This window comes from Chlorocebus sabaeus, chromosome 24 (genome assembly GCF_047675955.1).
Source record: "Chlorocebus sabaeus isolate Y175 chromosome 24, mChlSab1.0.hap1, whole genome shotgun sequence".
Lineage (NCBI taxonomy): Eukaryota > Metazoa > Chordata > Mammalia > Primates > Cercopithecidae > Chlorocebus > Chlorocebus sabaeus.
Genome location: NC_132927.1, coordinates 64284796 through 64299821, shown reverse-complemented (window position 1 = coordinate 64299821; position 15026 = coordinate 64284796). Strand labels below are relative to the sequence as shown.

The following is a 15026-nucleotide window of genomic DNA, read 5'->3' as shown; positions in this document are numbered from 1 at the left end:
TGTTCCCCTTCCCATGTCCAAGTGATCTCATTGTTCAATTCCCACCTATGAGTGAGAACATGTGGTATTTGGTTTTCTGTTCTTGTGAAAGTTTGCTGAGAATGGTGGTTTCCAGCTGCACCCATGTCCCTACAAAGGACACGAACTCATCCTTTTTTATGGCTGCATAGTATTCCATGGTGTATATGTGCCACATTTTCTCAATCCTGTCTGTCACTGGTGGACATTTGGGTTGATTCCAAGTCTTTGCTATTGTGAACCTCCCCGATTCTGGTGTAAACCAAAAAGAGGAAGACAATCCCATAATGCCTAAGATGGAATTTCCTATAGCTTGGTGGTATGTGGGTTGGGAGTTACAATTAAGCTGACAAAGAAAATGTAGCAATGTTTTTTCACAGCACTGATTCCATGAACAGAGATTCATGCCACTGTGTAGTCTGCAACAAAAGTAAGTCAACTGATGAACAGCTTACTAAAAATTTAGGGAAGGGATATCCTAAACACATTTCTCATGAGCAAGGAATGATAGCTGGAAATTAACATGACAATTCTTGTTACTACTAATTTAAGATGGATAAAATGTCAATTGCTAATGTTTGTTCCTACTATTTTAGTTCAGCAAATGTAAAAATTATTAATAATGGCTTTCCTAATGGGAGACTCTTTCTCTTTAACCTTACTTTCCAATATAATCTTAAAGCTTTTCAACCAGGAATACAAATATCCCCAAGGGTTTTAGGAACTGAATACAGTTACGACAAACTGTAAAATTGCAGCATTTTTAGTTTGTTTGATTAATTAACTTATTATTTATTTATCCAACAAACAATTGTGATTACCGGTGGGAACACCCTTAAAAATACATTGTCCTTTCTGGAGATCAGAACAAGAATTGTTTCTAAATTTTCAATTGAGGTTTCCAAGTTAAATTTTTTGCTAGTGTCAACAGTCTTGGAGGAAATACCAGAAATTTTAGAGTAATTCTGAAAATATTTCTTTTAGAAAGATGTTTACAAGCTCAAGCAAATGTCTACGAGCTTTCAATGAAATGCTGAGAACTGAAGTTAACATTTTTAACAGCATTGGCAAATTGAGTCATTGCACAGCAAGGTTTCTTGCTTGTGTTAGATTTGAAGTTCAATGAACACACATTTCCTAGATACAGAAATTTATACTTTTATTCTAGAGCTCACACTGAATAATAATATGGAGACCTCTCCAGCTCATTCCTTTATGGCTATGTACATGGATTGCTTTTTGAACATCGAATTGTAACATTATCTGAGGAGTCACAATCTATTTTTTAAATAAAAATGCACCGGTGCTTCATAAAGAGCTTCAGAAAATCATAGGCGGAAGAAAAGTAAATTACAGGCCATTATATTTTTAAGATATGTAAATGCTAGTAAATTAGAACATGATTGTATTACTGTTCTTTGCAGGGAAGAGATTTAAACAATTCAAAATACTAGATGTAATTTTTTAAGTGCTGAGATCTAACAATAAATTAGAAATTAAAATTATACATATGTTGAGTTACATCTTAAATTTCATAGATAATAATTTCATAGTAGTAGACAAAAATGCAAACTGCATATAGCTTAAATGTTCTGTTTCTATTTATATGAAAGTTGGCCACTCTTTTCTTACATGGGTAAGATAACTATACAAAGACATATTTTTAATGCTATACCCACATTTCTGCAAGAATTAGACAACTTAGCCTATGCTCGCTTACATATGGGTGGAACAATTTTCACAAATTTTTAAGTTTGGAAAGACGTATGGAATCTAAGCCAAATGAAATGACCTGATGATTGCTGAACTTTCCAGAGAGAAGATAAAGAATAGTGCAAATGAGATTTCATCATTTCCCCATTCATTTCCAGTTCCTGGGAGGTACTTCTTGTTTCTTGGTTGACAAAATATCATCCTGGGTTCCTCCTCTCTTCTAGAGTGGCTGGTGGTGAACGATTAGTAAGAGGTCCCATACAGAACACGATCGCCACCTAGTGGCCACAAACAAAACTCCTGAATGGCTTTTCCTGGCCAGCCACAAGTGATGCAGTAAGAACAGCATCTTTGGAAGAGAAAAGAGGTAACTTAACCCCCACATCACTTCCCCCTCACCCCAGATTTGATCCGTTTTCCCCATGCAGGCTTATGCCTTCAACCTAGGTGCATTCAGCTAATGTAAGTAATAACACAAAACTAACCATGCTGCACTCCATCTTTAAGCTGTTTGAAATGTCAAAGAATAAAAGAGAAGATAGTGGTCAAATATTTTTTTTTCACGAGTCGAATCAGGTTTTTATATTATAAATGAAAACTAATTTCAAAATAGTAAATGTCTACTTTCTTTCCTTTTCTTTTCGACGGAGTTTCACTCTTGTCGCCCAGGCTGGAGTGCAATGGCACCATCTCGGCTCACCGCAACCTCCACCTCCCAGGTTCAAGCGATTCTCCTCCCTCAGCCTCCCAGGTAGCTGGGACTACAGGCGTAGCTGGGATTACAGGCATGCGCCACCATACCCAACTAATTTTTGTATTTTCAGTAAAGATGGGGTTTCACCATGTTGGCCAGGCTAGTCTCAAACTCCTGACCTCTGGTGATCCACCTGCCTCAGCCTCCCAAAGTGCTGGGATTACAGGCGTGAGCCACCATGCCCGGCCCTACCTTCCTTTAAATTAAATTTCTATTATTTCTCCCCAAAGGTGTCTACCTAGTAGATGTAAATAAAACGCAGTCAGAACTGGATTTTTCCAGTACAGTAGTGTAAAAATGCAGTTAGAAGTTTTCTTACCATAACTCCCTTGGCAGACCCTTCTGGTTGCGGGAGAAAGACGGAAGGAGGGACTGAGAGAGAGAATCTTAAAAATGCCCCCCAGATGTTGATTTTGCAAACGAGAAAATAAAAGCAACCTGATGGTGCATTATTTCAAAAGTTAAGGAGGTGATGTGTGTTCTACTAGTTGGTATTAGGACACCTTAGAGGACGTGCTCAAAGGGCCCAGGGATTTTTGCTTGTTTTTGTGAGATGGGCAAGTTGTTTGTAAGTATACTTTCTGTCTGTGCATCGGCTGCCGGAAGTTTTCTGATTCCATGGCCGGTCACCGGATAGACCAAGACAAAGGAGTCTATCATTACAAAAGCTTCCTGGGTTAGGGTGCTATAGTAGCCATTGTGTTTCCATAGCAACCAACGGATGGGTTTATCCAGGAAAGCACAGGGGCCCGCCCATGCATAGCTAGCAGAATGATGAACATGAGGATTGGACGAAAAGAAGCATAGGGCAAGATAAACGTGTTGTAAAAAGAATGTGTGTTCTGTATTACAAATTCTATTCTAAAATCAGTGCTAATTAAAAAGAAAGAAATCAACAAAGTCCACAGAGGCCTTTGGTAAGTAATTATTTATTTGATCATCACATTAAAGAATAGAAATCTAATGTCTTGGGGAGTCTTATTAGCTTAGCTTGAGACAGAAAAAGGAATAAATCAGGCTGGGTGAGCAGATTTGCTCAGGATGCTCTGGGGGAGATAATGTTACATAATTTGAAAAAAATGAGTTCATTCTTTTGGGTGTTTTTAAGTTCCTCTTCATCCATGAAGCCTCCCCAGACTAGGTAGAGAAGATGGAAGTTTTACAAACTTATAATCAGTCCTTTCTCTGGCCTGTCCAAGAGGTTTATTTTCAGTTCATTATATTAGAAAATAACATTTTGAATGAGAAAACCAAAAGTCAACAATTTTTAAACAAGTGATAAATGGACGTCAACCTGTACATTGATGTCCACAGTGTATGTCTCCTCAGAATCACGAACTCCTAAGAGCAGGAAGGTACTAGGGGTGAGAATGGTACACAGAAAAAGAAAAATGAAGGTCTTTAAATTACCTTAATGGATGTATTTAACCCCTTGGAGAAAGTAGCTATAGCAGTGGTGCCCTACAGCCAGCTCCTGCCAGCTGCCATTGCTACATTCCTACCCCAGTGTTGCTCCAGGGACTTTTTATCTCTTGGGTTGCTGTCCATTAATCCTAATAAAGATGAGAATAACTAATAATTACGAACATTTTGACAAACTCACCACAGATTACAAAGTGTTTTCACATCTGCTGATTAAAAGCAGGTATTACTACTGTCCCTGCATTTTGTAAAAATTGAGTGTTGGGAAAAATCACAAAAATGTTTGGAGGTCAAACAGCTAGTAAGTGGGTGTTCTGGTCCTCTAATCCAGGTCTTCTGACAATAAATCCCAGGTGATAACAGCTAGAAGGTCTTATCCCTTCCGGAAGTACTTTCAGTTTACTGGGAAAATTTAATAAAAAACCTAAAAAGCCTTTAAAAATTAAATAACTCTCGAATGCTGAAATTTTGGATAATTTTAGGTCGCTGCTAGAGTGTTTTGTCTGAAATCATATAAGTATCCGGTCAACATGGATTCTCCATGATAGACTCCGATAGGAAAGATAGGCTGCTAGAAGGCATGGGAAGCTGGTTCATCTGGGGACTCATCTCACAACATCCCAAATCCATGTTTTGCTGTTAATCATGAAGTACAACGTTCTTATTAAGGGTGCCACAAATATGTATTTGCTACGTCTCTTTGTATAACCAGCTGAGGAAAAGTCCTAATAGATTCTCTATTACAGATCACTTTAATTACTATCTACATGATATATTGTATTTCCAGATGTATTAATTAAGGAAATAACTCTCCTTTTTCCTTTATCATGACCTAAACCTCATCACTACACTGAACAGCTTTCCATGCATATGTCTTTATCAAGCCTAAAGAAAGAAATGGTAGAAATGAGCAAAAAAGATCACAAAGAGGGAGAAACAACTCTGGAGGGAAGTCAGCATTCCTGGGTTCCAGATCTGGCTCTGTTTGCAACCAACTGTGTGATCTTGGAGAAGACACTTAATCTGCACCTGAGTTTCCAGACGTGGGCAACACTGGTTTTGGATCTTTTACAAATGTGCGACTCACAGGCTGCCAATAATGTGTCAGTAACGAATCAGTCAGCCCAAATTATTTTCATTATTTTTCATGTTAATGAATATTTAGTCTTTAAACATATGTGTGTCTCAGAGTGCCCAGAGGAAATATTAACTAATTCTCTAAAAAGGTTATGATCTGAAGAATGCAAAGAACAGAGAATGTGCGTATGTCCTCGAAGTAAGGTGGTTTTCTGTTATGTACACACACCATCATGGAAGACTTTCATGGGTAATGGAGTCAGTTTGTGCACTCACTGATTTTTCAGTGTGTGTCTAGATGTTAATTATTGAAAAAATATTGATCTTTCTTATTACCTCTATATATTTTTGAGACGGAGTTTCGCTCTTGTTGCACAGGCTGGAGTGCAGTGGTGCAATCTCGGCTCACTGCAACCTTCGCCTCCCGGGTTCAGGCGATTTTCCTGCCTCAGCCTCACAAGCAGCTGGGATTACAGGCACATGCCACCAGGCCAGGCCTGGCTAATTTTTGAATTTTTAGTAGAGATGGGGTTTCATATATTGGTCAGCCTGGTCTTGAACTCCTGACCCAAGGTGATCTGCCCGCCTCAGCCTCCCAAAGTGCTGGGATTACAGACATGAGCCCCCATGCCCAGCCCAGTATTTTGTTTTTTAATGTGAGGGCACCACATGTTATCAAGGTATTTGCTATCTGATCATTTTGGGGGCAGTGGAAAGAACAGGCAAGAAAAGGAAAGGAAAGAAAAGGAGAAGGGTAGAAAAATCCTTAAAAATATTTTGGTGAGGAAAATGTTTACTGAGTGTCTACTTACAACTAGGCAATTTCCACAATGAGGATTCAAAAGAATATGTTGTATCAAGACTCTCTTGGCCAGGAATGGTGGCTCATGCCTGTAATCTCAGCATTTTGGGAGGCCTAGTTGGGATGATCACTTTGAGGTCAGGAGTTCAATCGAGACCAGCCTGTGCAACATGGTGAAACCCTGTCTCTACCAAAAATACAAAAATTAGCTGGGTGTGGTGGCAGGTGCCTGTAACCCCAGCTACGTGGGAGGCTGAGGCAGGAGAATCGCTTGAACCTGAGAGGTGGAGGTTGCAGTGAGTGGAGATCGCACCACTCCGCTCCAGCGTGGACAATAGAGACTCGAACTCAAAAACAAAAAAGAACTCTCAAAATATTCAAATATTCTAAGATTCTAAGTCCAAAAAGAAAGATACAATAGAACTATTTATTTTCTATACATTAAACTTCTGGTAATTTCAACTATGTTATACCCAGTTATAAATTAAAAAGAGATCAAAATAAAACTCAGAGCCTATTTCCTTTTCCTTTATATAGAAATCTTCAAGCTCAGAGACTACACTTTTGAACTAATGTAAACTTCGTGAGGCTTCATGAGACCATTTCCTTCATAGTTCCAGCACTTAACTCAAAACCTAGTTTATGGAATGGATTCAATAAATATTTGTTAATGAAGCCAAGTGATTAGATAAACAAAATGTAGTATAACCATGCAGCAGAATCCCATCAGGCCATAAAAAGAAATGAAGTGCTGATACATTCTATGTATGGCTAAAACTTGAAACCATTATACTAAGTGAAATACGTCACAATAGGCCACAAATTGTGTAATTCTATTTATATGAAATATTCAGAATGTGAAAATCCTTAGAGACAGAAAGTAAATTAATAACTGGCATGGACAGGAGAACAGGGAGTGACTCCTAAGAGTATAAGATTTCTTTGGTGGGTGATGAAAATTTTTTGAGTGTGGTGATGGTTGCACAGCTCTGTGAATATACTAAAAATCACCAAATTGTACACATTACAAAGTTGAATTTTAAGTTATGTAAATTTTGTGTCAATAAAGCAGTTATTTTATACAAGATAAAAAAAAGAAAGATTTGTTAATGAATGAGGAGATTAGAAGCAGTATTCAGTAGCTGGGGTTGTTGAAGACCGGTACAAAAAATTAGGAGAACTGATGGCTGACACCCTGGAATCCAAAGAAAGAGTGAGAAAAATCATAAAACCCAGACACAAAGGAAGAAACAGTCCTACATACTTTACTGACTCTAAGGGATTATAGCACAGATACAAAAACAATTGGCATTAGCAAATGTCCCTGAGTCATTAAGAAAATATTGAACTTTGTTCAATATATGTCATTTAATAAAACTCAGGGAGGGAGCTGTACACGGCACTCTTAAGATATTTTTATTAGACAGGATTAAAATATCATTCTGAGAACCCTTAGTCCCCTCATATGCTAGATTTCCTTTTCAAAACATAATCTTGATGATATAATAATATGTAACTTAAACCTCCCTTCCCTTCAAAACATCCTTGGTTCTACTCAAGGACCTCTAATTCCATAGTATCTTTTGTAGACACAGAAAGTATGCGTTTTCTTTGTCTTTGTGATGTATTACACCTCTCAGTGCAGAATTTTAATATATTCCACATATCATATCTTCCTGTTTCGGTTACAAAACAGTACAGAATTGGATCAGCAACACAATTTAAACTTGTTAATGCAACCGTGATTCTATACATTGTGTAAGTTCGCTTCCCAGACTTGCTGTGGTCTTTGAAGTACACATCATGCTCTAAAATGCAGCGAATCAGCAACATCACATGAAAGGGAGTAAAGCATAAGACAAAGGTAACTGTGATGCTGACCAGTAGTTTTATGATTCTCTTCTTCTCCATGTTTTCTGTGGCTTTATTGTGCCGCACAGCTTGGTAGACTTTCCGGTTGCAGATCAGGATGGTGACCAAGGGTACTGCATAGCCTGTACACGTCCTGAACAAGTTGAGGTTGATTTGCCATTTCTCTAAAGGGTATCTGTCATAGCATAAAGTAAAATTAGATTTTTTGTCATCGCAATATTCAACAACTGTTTCATCTTCCCACAACATGACGGCATTGAAGATGGTTTCCAATGTCCAGATGGACAGGCTGACCATGAGGGCAAATTTTCTTGTCCTTAGGAAAAAAAACTTCAAAGGGTAGACAACAGCCAAATACCGATCAATGGCAATGCAGGTGAGGAATGCTGTGCTGCTGTAAAAATTCATGTACATGAGAAAAGCACTGCCTTTGCACAAGGCAGGAGAGAAAGTCCAGTTGTCCTTATTCCAAGTATAATCAATCCATAAAGGGAGAGTTAATGCATAGAGCAAATCTGATAGTGACAAACTGAAGAGGTAAATTCCTAGTTCACTTTCCTTCTTTGCTTGCAGGAAAGACACACACAGAGATCCAATATTGGCCGGAATGCTGACTATAATCACAAAGATGTAAACAATGGGAAACAAATAGTGATCCAGGTCATGCTGTTCTTCAATACATGTGCTGTTCATTTTTTTTTTAAGGTAGCAATTATATTAGTTCTTAGGAAGTAAACAGAAAAGTCTTGTCTCGTCGTAGTTCGTTTTGAACATCGAATTCTCTTTTACTGAGAATTCTTTTTCAATTTTTCTTTGTTGTCTAAAGTTCTAATTAATTCATCGATGCTTTTAAAGGGTGGACGTAGATCAATTTTTACACAGATATCAGCAGTTGGAAGTCAAAATCCAGGCTCCTCGCAGTTGGCTAAAGAGGTCAATTGAATTTAATAAACAGAAGTCCATGTGTTCATTATCACAGAATGCTGACAAGCAGCCCACAAGGATCAACTGAGGCATTTGTAAGTGTACGTGGAGAGTTGTCCGCAATTTGTTTTTCTTCATAAATCTCACAGTAGATTGGTGCAAACATACAAGGCTTTGTTTTCACAGAGATTGGTATTTCCTTTTAAAATTCCTTTCTTTCTGTAATGAAAGATGAATTAAAATTGTTTAGATGTTTAAGATGCATAAGTTCATTACAATCATGATTTTGAAATAGTCCCTTTTTGTTTCATTTATTGAAGATATTGAAAATGCATTAAGTTACAGTGAGGTGTTTAAAATGGGAAGATTATCTTAGTGACTTCAGTAAATAAAGTCAAGCCAAGATATTTTACTTATTTCAAATAAGAATTACCTGAGGCATGCTAGATTAGAGTGAATTATATTTCTCAATGGACATAACCCAATAACACAAAACTCAAGTTAAAAAGCCATTTTAGCAGCTAAAGATAAAAAAATCTGTTATTGACACTTCTCAAAAGAAGACATTCATACAGCCAACAGACACATGAAAAAATGTTCATCATCACTCGCCATCAGAGAAATGCAAATCAAAACCACAATGACATACCATCTCACACCAGTTACAATGGCAATCATTAAAAAATCAGGATACACCAGGTGCTGGAGAGGATGTGGAGAAATAGAAACACTTTTACACTGTTGGTGGGACTGTAAACTAGTTCAACCATTGTGGAAAACAGTGTGGTGATTCCTCAAGGATCTAGAACTAGAAATACCATTCGACCCAGCCATCCCATTACTGGGGATAACCCAAAGGATTATAAGTCATGCTGCTATAAAGACACAGGCACATGTATGTTTATTGCGGCACTATTCACAATAGCAAAGACTTGGAATCAACCCAAATGTCCATCAGTGACAGACTGGATTAAGAAAATGTGGCACATACACACCATGGAATACTATGCAGCCATAAAAAAGGATGAGTTTGTGTCCTTTGTAGGGACATGGGTGCAGCTGGAAACCATCATTCTCAGCAAACTATTGGAAGAACAGAAAACCAAACACCGCATGTTCTCACTCATAGGTGGCAATTGAACAATGAGATCACTTGGACACAGGAAGGGCAGCATCACACACCGGGTCCTATTGTGGGGAGGGGGTAGTGAGGAGGGATAGCATTAGGAGATATACCTAATGTAAATGATGAGTTAATGGGTGCGGCACACCAACGTGGCACATGTATACATATGTAACAAACCTGCACGTTGTGCACATGTACCCTAGAACTTAAAGTATAATAAAAGAAAAAAAAATCTGTTATTTGTCTGTTATTGATAAATACTTTTGCATGTATGATCAACTCTATGGTTATATGATTTCAAATTTCTAATTTCATATGCAATCTAGGTGTATGGCATTTTCAAAACTCACCTTATTATCCAAAGAAATACTATAATAGAAATACAATAAAGTTTTAGAATTTTAAAATGTAGCAGTTTGTTAAATCTTAGCATATAATTAGACAATCCTACTTCTGTTTTCTTTTTGTTTCCTCTGTAGACTAACTCACTTTATTTTTCTTATACTTTTATAAATGAGAGGACAGAATGTTCTCAATTCTGGGTAAAATCTTGGAATCATTAATTTCCATCTTTATATCTGATGGTTTATTAGGTTAGTGTCTGTTTTAAAGCTCTGATGTTATAGATTCACATAAAAGTAAAGGTTCTATCCTTCTCTCCATACTGGAGTAGAGAAATATTTTGTCTATATCCTTTTGCTGCTGAGGCTTACTGGTGGCTTATTCACCTGGTGAATACCTTCACAGAAAGCTTTGTAGAAACACTCTTCAGGGCACCAGAATCACTCCGTCTCAACTGTTGATTAATCCTGAGCACAAAAAGACCTGCCATCACAAGTCACAAGAATCCTACTAGCAGAGTAAACCATATGGGAGAATATATCATATTTCACTCTTAAGCAGAGAACTAAAACTCCTGAAACCTTTTAGCTTTATCAACCTGAAAAACAGGAATAAAATGTGAAAAACAGCCTTTTAAATAAATAGGGAAGCTTCCAAAGAGGGGAGAAATTCCTGATGGAAGAAAGGAGGTAGGAGCTGCTATCAGGGAGGTGAGTGAGCGTTGGAGCTCTGGATGGCCTAAGGCATATGAATCACTAGGGATCCAAATCACTAGGGATCAGAGAAACTAGAGACAAAGCTTGGGCCTATGCAGGTAAGAAGGGGTCCTTGACCATCCCAAACACATGGGATCCAGGAACCTCTGCTGTCAGGGAAAGGGCGAACTAGAAAATAAACAAAATAACAAATTCCACAGAGATTTGCAGATAGTAGAGAAAAGATGGCAATTTCCCTGCCTCTGCTTGGTTTCTGTGAGGAGTTACAATAAAAAATTCTACCCTAAGTAGTTGTGGCCTGTGGGGTCCTCACTTGGAAACTGGGTCTGGGTCTACATTATTAGTTTGGTCCTGCAAACTTCAGGCCAACCTACATGTTCAACTTCATTAGTCATCAGAGGAATTCAAACTAAAATTAAAATGATATACCACTACACACCCAACAGAATAAATAAAATGAAAATAAGACAAAATATCAAGTGTTAGGGAGGAAATAGAACGCCTTGACTCATATGCTGTTGATTAAAAAAATCATTTGGCACTTATGCATACCATATGATCCAGCAATTCCACCTCTAGGTATGTGGTCAACATAAATGCATACATATGTTAACCAAAAGACAGGTACTAGAATTAGAATATTCACAGTAACACTACTTGTAATATCCCCTAAATAGAATGCCCATTAGTAGTATAATAGATGAGTAAATTGGGATATAGTAACACTGTTGAAATCTACACCTCAATGAATAAATTATTGCTACATGCAATCACATGGTTGAAAATCACAAATATAATGCTGAGTGATAAAAAATGACACAAAACAGTATGCATTACCTGATACAAACCAGGCTAAGTTAATATATGCTGTTAGGAGTCTGGGTAGTGGCTATCTTTGGGGAAAGGCTGGGTACTGCTGGAAGAGGGCTTGAGGAGGACTTCTGAGATTTGGTAATGTTCTATTTCTTGATAGGGGTGGCTGGTTCCATGAGCATGTTCAGTTTGTAGAAATGCATCAAGTTGTACACTTAGGATATGTGCATTTTGCTGCATGTGTATTGTATTGCAATGAAAACATTAAAGAGTGGAATCGAAAGGCTGTGTGAGATGGCATGTAGAGCATCTTGACAAACACACATCTGTTTTAGCTGCAGATGGAACATATATGCCTTCCTAAGAAATTTGATTTTATTTCTATCCTCATATATAAAATGTAATTGAGAGGAACAAAACAATAAATAAACAATTTACATAATTATGAAAATACATTCACCAAAAATAAAGGTTAACTATATATGAAAAAATAAATTCTAGGCTCCTGGAAGAAGTAGACACAGATTCCCCCTTGAACAAGTCCTCTTTAACTCAGGCCTCAAAGAATCCTACAGATAAGAGTTCCAACAAATATGACCTTATTCACACACACACACACACACACACACACAGAAATAAGTAACTATGTTTGAGATTGAGCAGAAACAGCAAAGTAAATCAAATCCACAAAATTTTAGAGATAAAATTAATATAACACAAAATAAGTATGTTTAATAAATAGGGAAGTATGTTAAATAAATAGGGAAGCTTCCAAAGGGGGAAAAATTCGTGATGGAAGAAAGGAGGTAGGAGCTGCTATCAGGGAGGTGAGTGAGCGTTGGAGCTCTGGATGGCCTGAAGGCGTATGAAGGAACTCACTAGGGATCAGAGAAACTAGAGACTAGGTTTAAAGAAACAAAATAAGGGATTTAAAAACATGAGTAAGGAGGAAAAGATTATTAAAAAATGACAAGCCATATTTTTAGAAAGACTGAAAAAGACTTTCTAAAAATAAAAAATACAATAATTTAAATTTAAAACTCAACACAGGGACTAACCAACTGATTAGACCCAGCTGAAGAGAAAATCAGTATATTGCAGGATAGAGATAAAGAAGTAACACAAAATTATCAGCATGTTAAGGACAGGGGAAAACATAAAAGAGATATGGAGAAAAGGTGAAAAGGGTAGCATATACACAATTGGAATTCCATAAAGATTGAAAAGAGAGAATGTTGAAAAGGCAATATTCACAAAGATGATGAGCTTTCTAGAACTGATGAAGGAATCCTGAGGATGGATGAAGAATCCTCATGTATCTTCAATCCTCATGGAATCCACAGATTAATGAAGCTTAGAAAATCTCAAATAGGATTAAAAACACAAAAATGGAAACCTATACCTAGACACATCACAATAAAATTGCAGTTCGCCAAAGACTAAGGAAAAAAGAGCCAGAGAGGAAAGAGGGACTACCTATGAAGGATGGAATTGAGACAGACAAAGGACTTCTCAACCGCGATAATAGACAGCAGAAGATTAAAAGGTCCAAATTGCTAAGAAAATATATGTCATCCTATAATTATATACTCAACAGAACTAAATTTCAAGGACCAGAGGAAGAATTAGGACATTTTCAGATAAACTACCACTGAGAACATTTACATCCAAAATCCCCACTAAAGAAACTTCTAAAGGATAGAATTGAAGTAGGAAAAGGACACTAGAGTAATGGCTGAGATGCAGAAAGGATTGAATCAGCCCCCACGGATGGGACTCTGATGCACATACAACACGTCCAACACTAGGCTCGTGTGTCTTGGGGAGAACATCTGGACCATGAAAACATCCTTCCTTAAGACCAGGACCGAGAAAGTCGGGTAATGGGCAGTGTGTACCTCTTCCTCCTCTGTCTGTGTTACTCAATAAATAGGCATCATTTTCTTTAAAAATGGGATGATAGGTTAAATGAAAAAAAAATGATTTTTAGAAAGGCTTATAAGGTTTTCAATGGAATACATTTCTCTAGCTGTAAAAGCATTTCCTGCCTTGACTTAACCACAAGACAGGATGGGTTGATGAAGCAGACAGAGGCCCTCTTCTCTGTAGTGACGCAGAGGCAGTACAGGCTTGTGGTTATGAGCGTGGGCTCTGGAGACAATTCAAATGCCTCTCAAAAGCACTCTGGGCCCATTTGTGTTTCTTCACCTCTCTAAGTTCCCGTTTTCACATGCGTAAGTTAGTACCCAGTTTCTAAGATTGTTGTGAGGGTTAAATGAAATGACATATGAAGCAAAGTTCCTAGCACATGGGAAGCATTCACTGTAGGTTAGCTGGTAATATTGCTTTAATGACATTGGTAGTGTGCTCCAATCTTTGTGCTGTCCCCTACATTTCCTGAAAAGAAATAATCCTTAGCCATCTAGCCAGAGCATAGCAGAAAAGCTGGAGGTGCTCAGAGTGTAATTTGTATGGTAACATTTCACGTATAATACCAAGCTCTGCAGATAATAGTTGTTCATTTAATTTGGGTGGATCTGAGATTTTCATGGAATACTGCATATAATTCCTATTACAGTATTCATATATCTTTTCAGATCTTATTTTGGCTCCTTTAATCAAATTTTGAGAAAATTGCTTTTAGAACCAGAACTGAGAAATTCTGGCGAGTTTTTCATTTTTAAATTTTTACCAGATGTCAAAAAAGACAATCTACAGTATATTAAAGTGTATCTATTCTTGAACAGCTCTAAAAATAGTACAAATCATTGATGACGATGATCAAAAGTAAAATATTTTCCTACAGTGCTATAGAAAATGCTTGCTTTCATGTATCAGTTTAATAGTTACTTATTAAGACTCTACTATATATTTCAGGCACTGTGGTAGTCACTTATTAACTAATAATTATTACTTGATATTTATTAATACTGGAAATATTTGTTCCTAACATCACATTTTTTTCCGATGGATATAAAAAATATTTACTGGACCATTGTACAGATGAGGGATTGGTGCCAGATAGCTCTAAAGCCAGGAGGTGGTGGTCGGTTTCTTCCTAAATACTGAATCAAGTTTGCCAAGGCACTCTTTCCTGGAAAGAAAATAAAGTATGAACAACCCCCCAACCCCCTTTTTCTATATCTATAGTTTTACCTAATTAGTTCTAAATTTAAAGTTTGGCCCTTTACCACTGCTCAAAGTAGAGGAAACCCTGTGTCTTCCTCATTTCTTTCTCTCTTATAATAATTTGCATTACTACATTTATACAGCCTAAACCAGGTAGAATGTTGCGAACATCGCTGACAATTATGCCAAAGTATGTTATCTATTTTAAAATCTTATTTTTATTTTTTAATCTTATACTTACCCATGTTTCTTCGGGTGATGCGTTTGTTGACTGAGGAGCTTGATAAATCTGTGCCTGCATCAAGTCAAGAAGAGAAA

The 15026-nt window shown here is 37.3% G+C and overlaps 1 protein-coding gene across 1 annotated transcript; it reads right to left on the bottom strand.

Annotated features, from left to right (window-relative positions):
• Positions 1–3398: 3398 nt before the first annotated feature.
• Positions 3399–15026, bottom strand: GPR65 (G protein-coupled receptor 65). The gene is made up of 2 exons (XM_007987506.3): positions 14950–15026; positions 3399–8801 (listed from the first exon to the last, which is right to left on the bottom strand). The coding sequence occupies exon 2, from the start codon at positions 8349–8351 to the stop codon at positions 7338–7340; it is 1014 nt and encodes a 337-aa protein (XP_007985697.3). The 5' UTR covers positions 8352–8801; positions 14950–15026; the 3' UTR covers positions 3399–7337.

Coding starts and splice junctions, on each gene's coding strand:
- GPR65 (XM_007987506.3), bottom strand. CDS start 8,351: ATGAACAGCACATGTATTGAAGAACAGCATGACCTGGATCACTATTTG.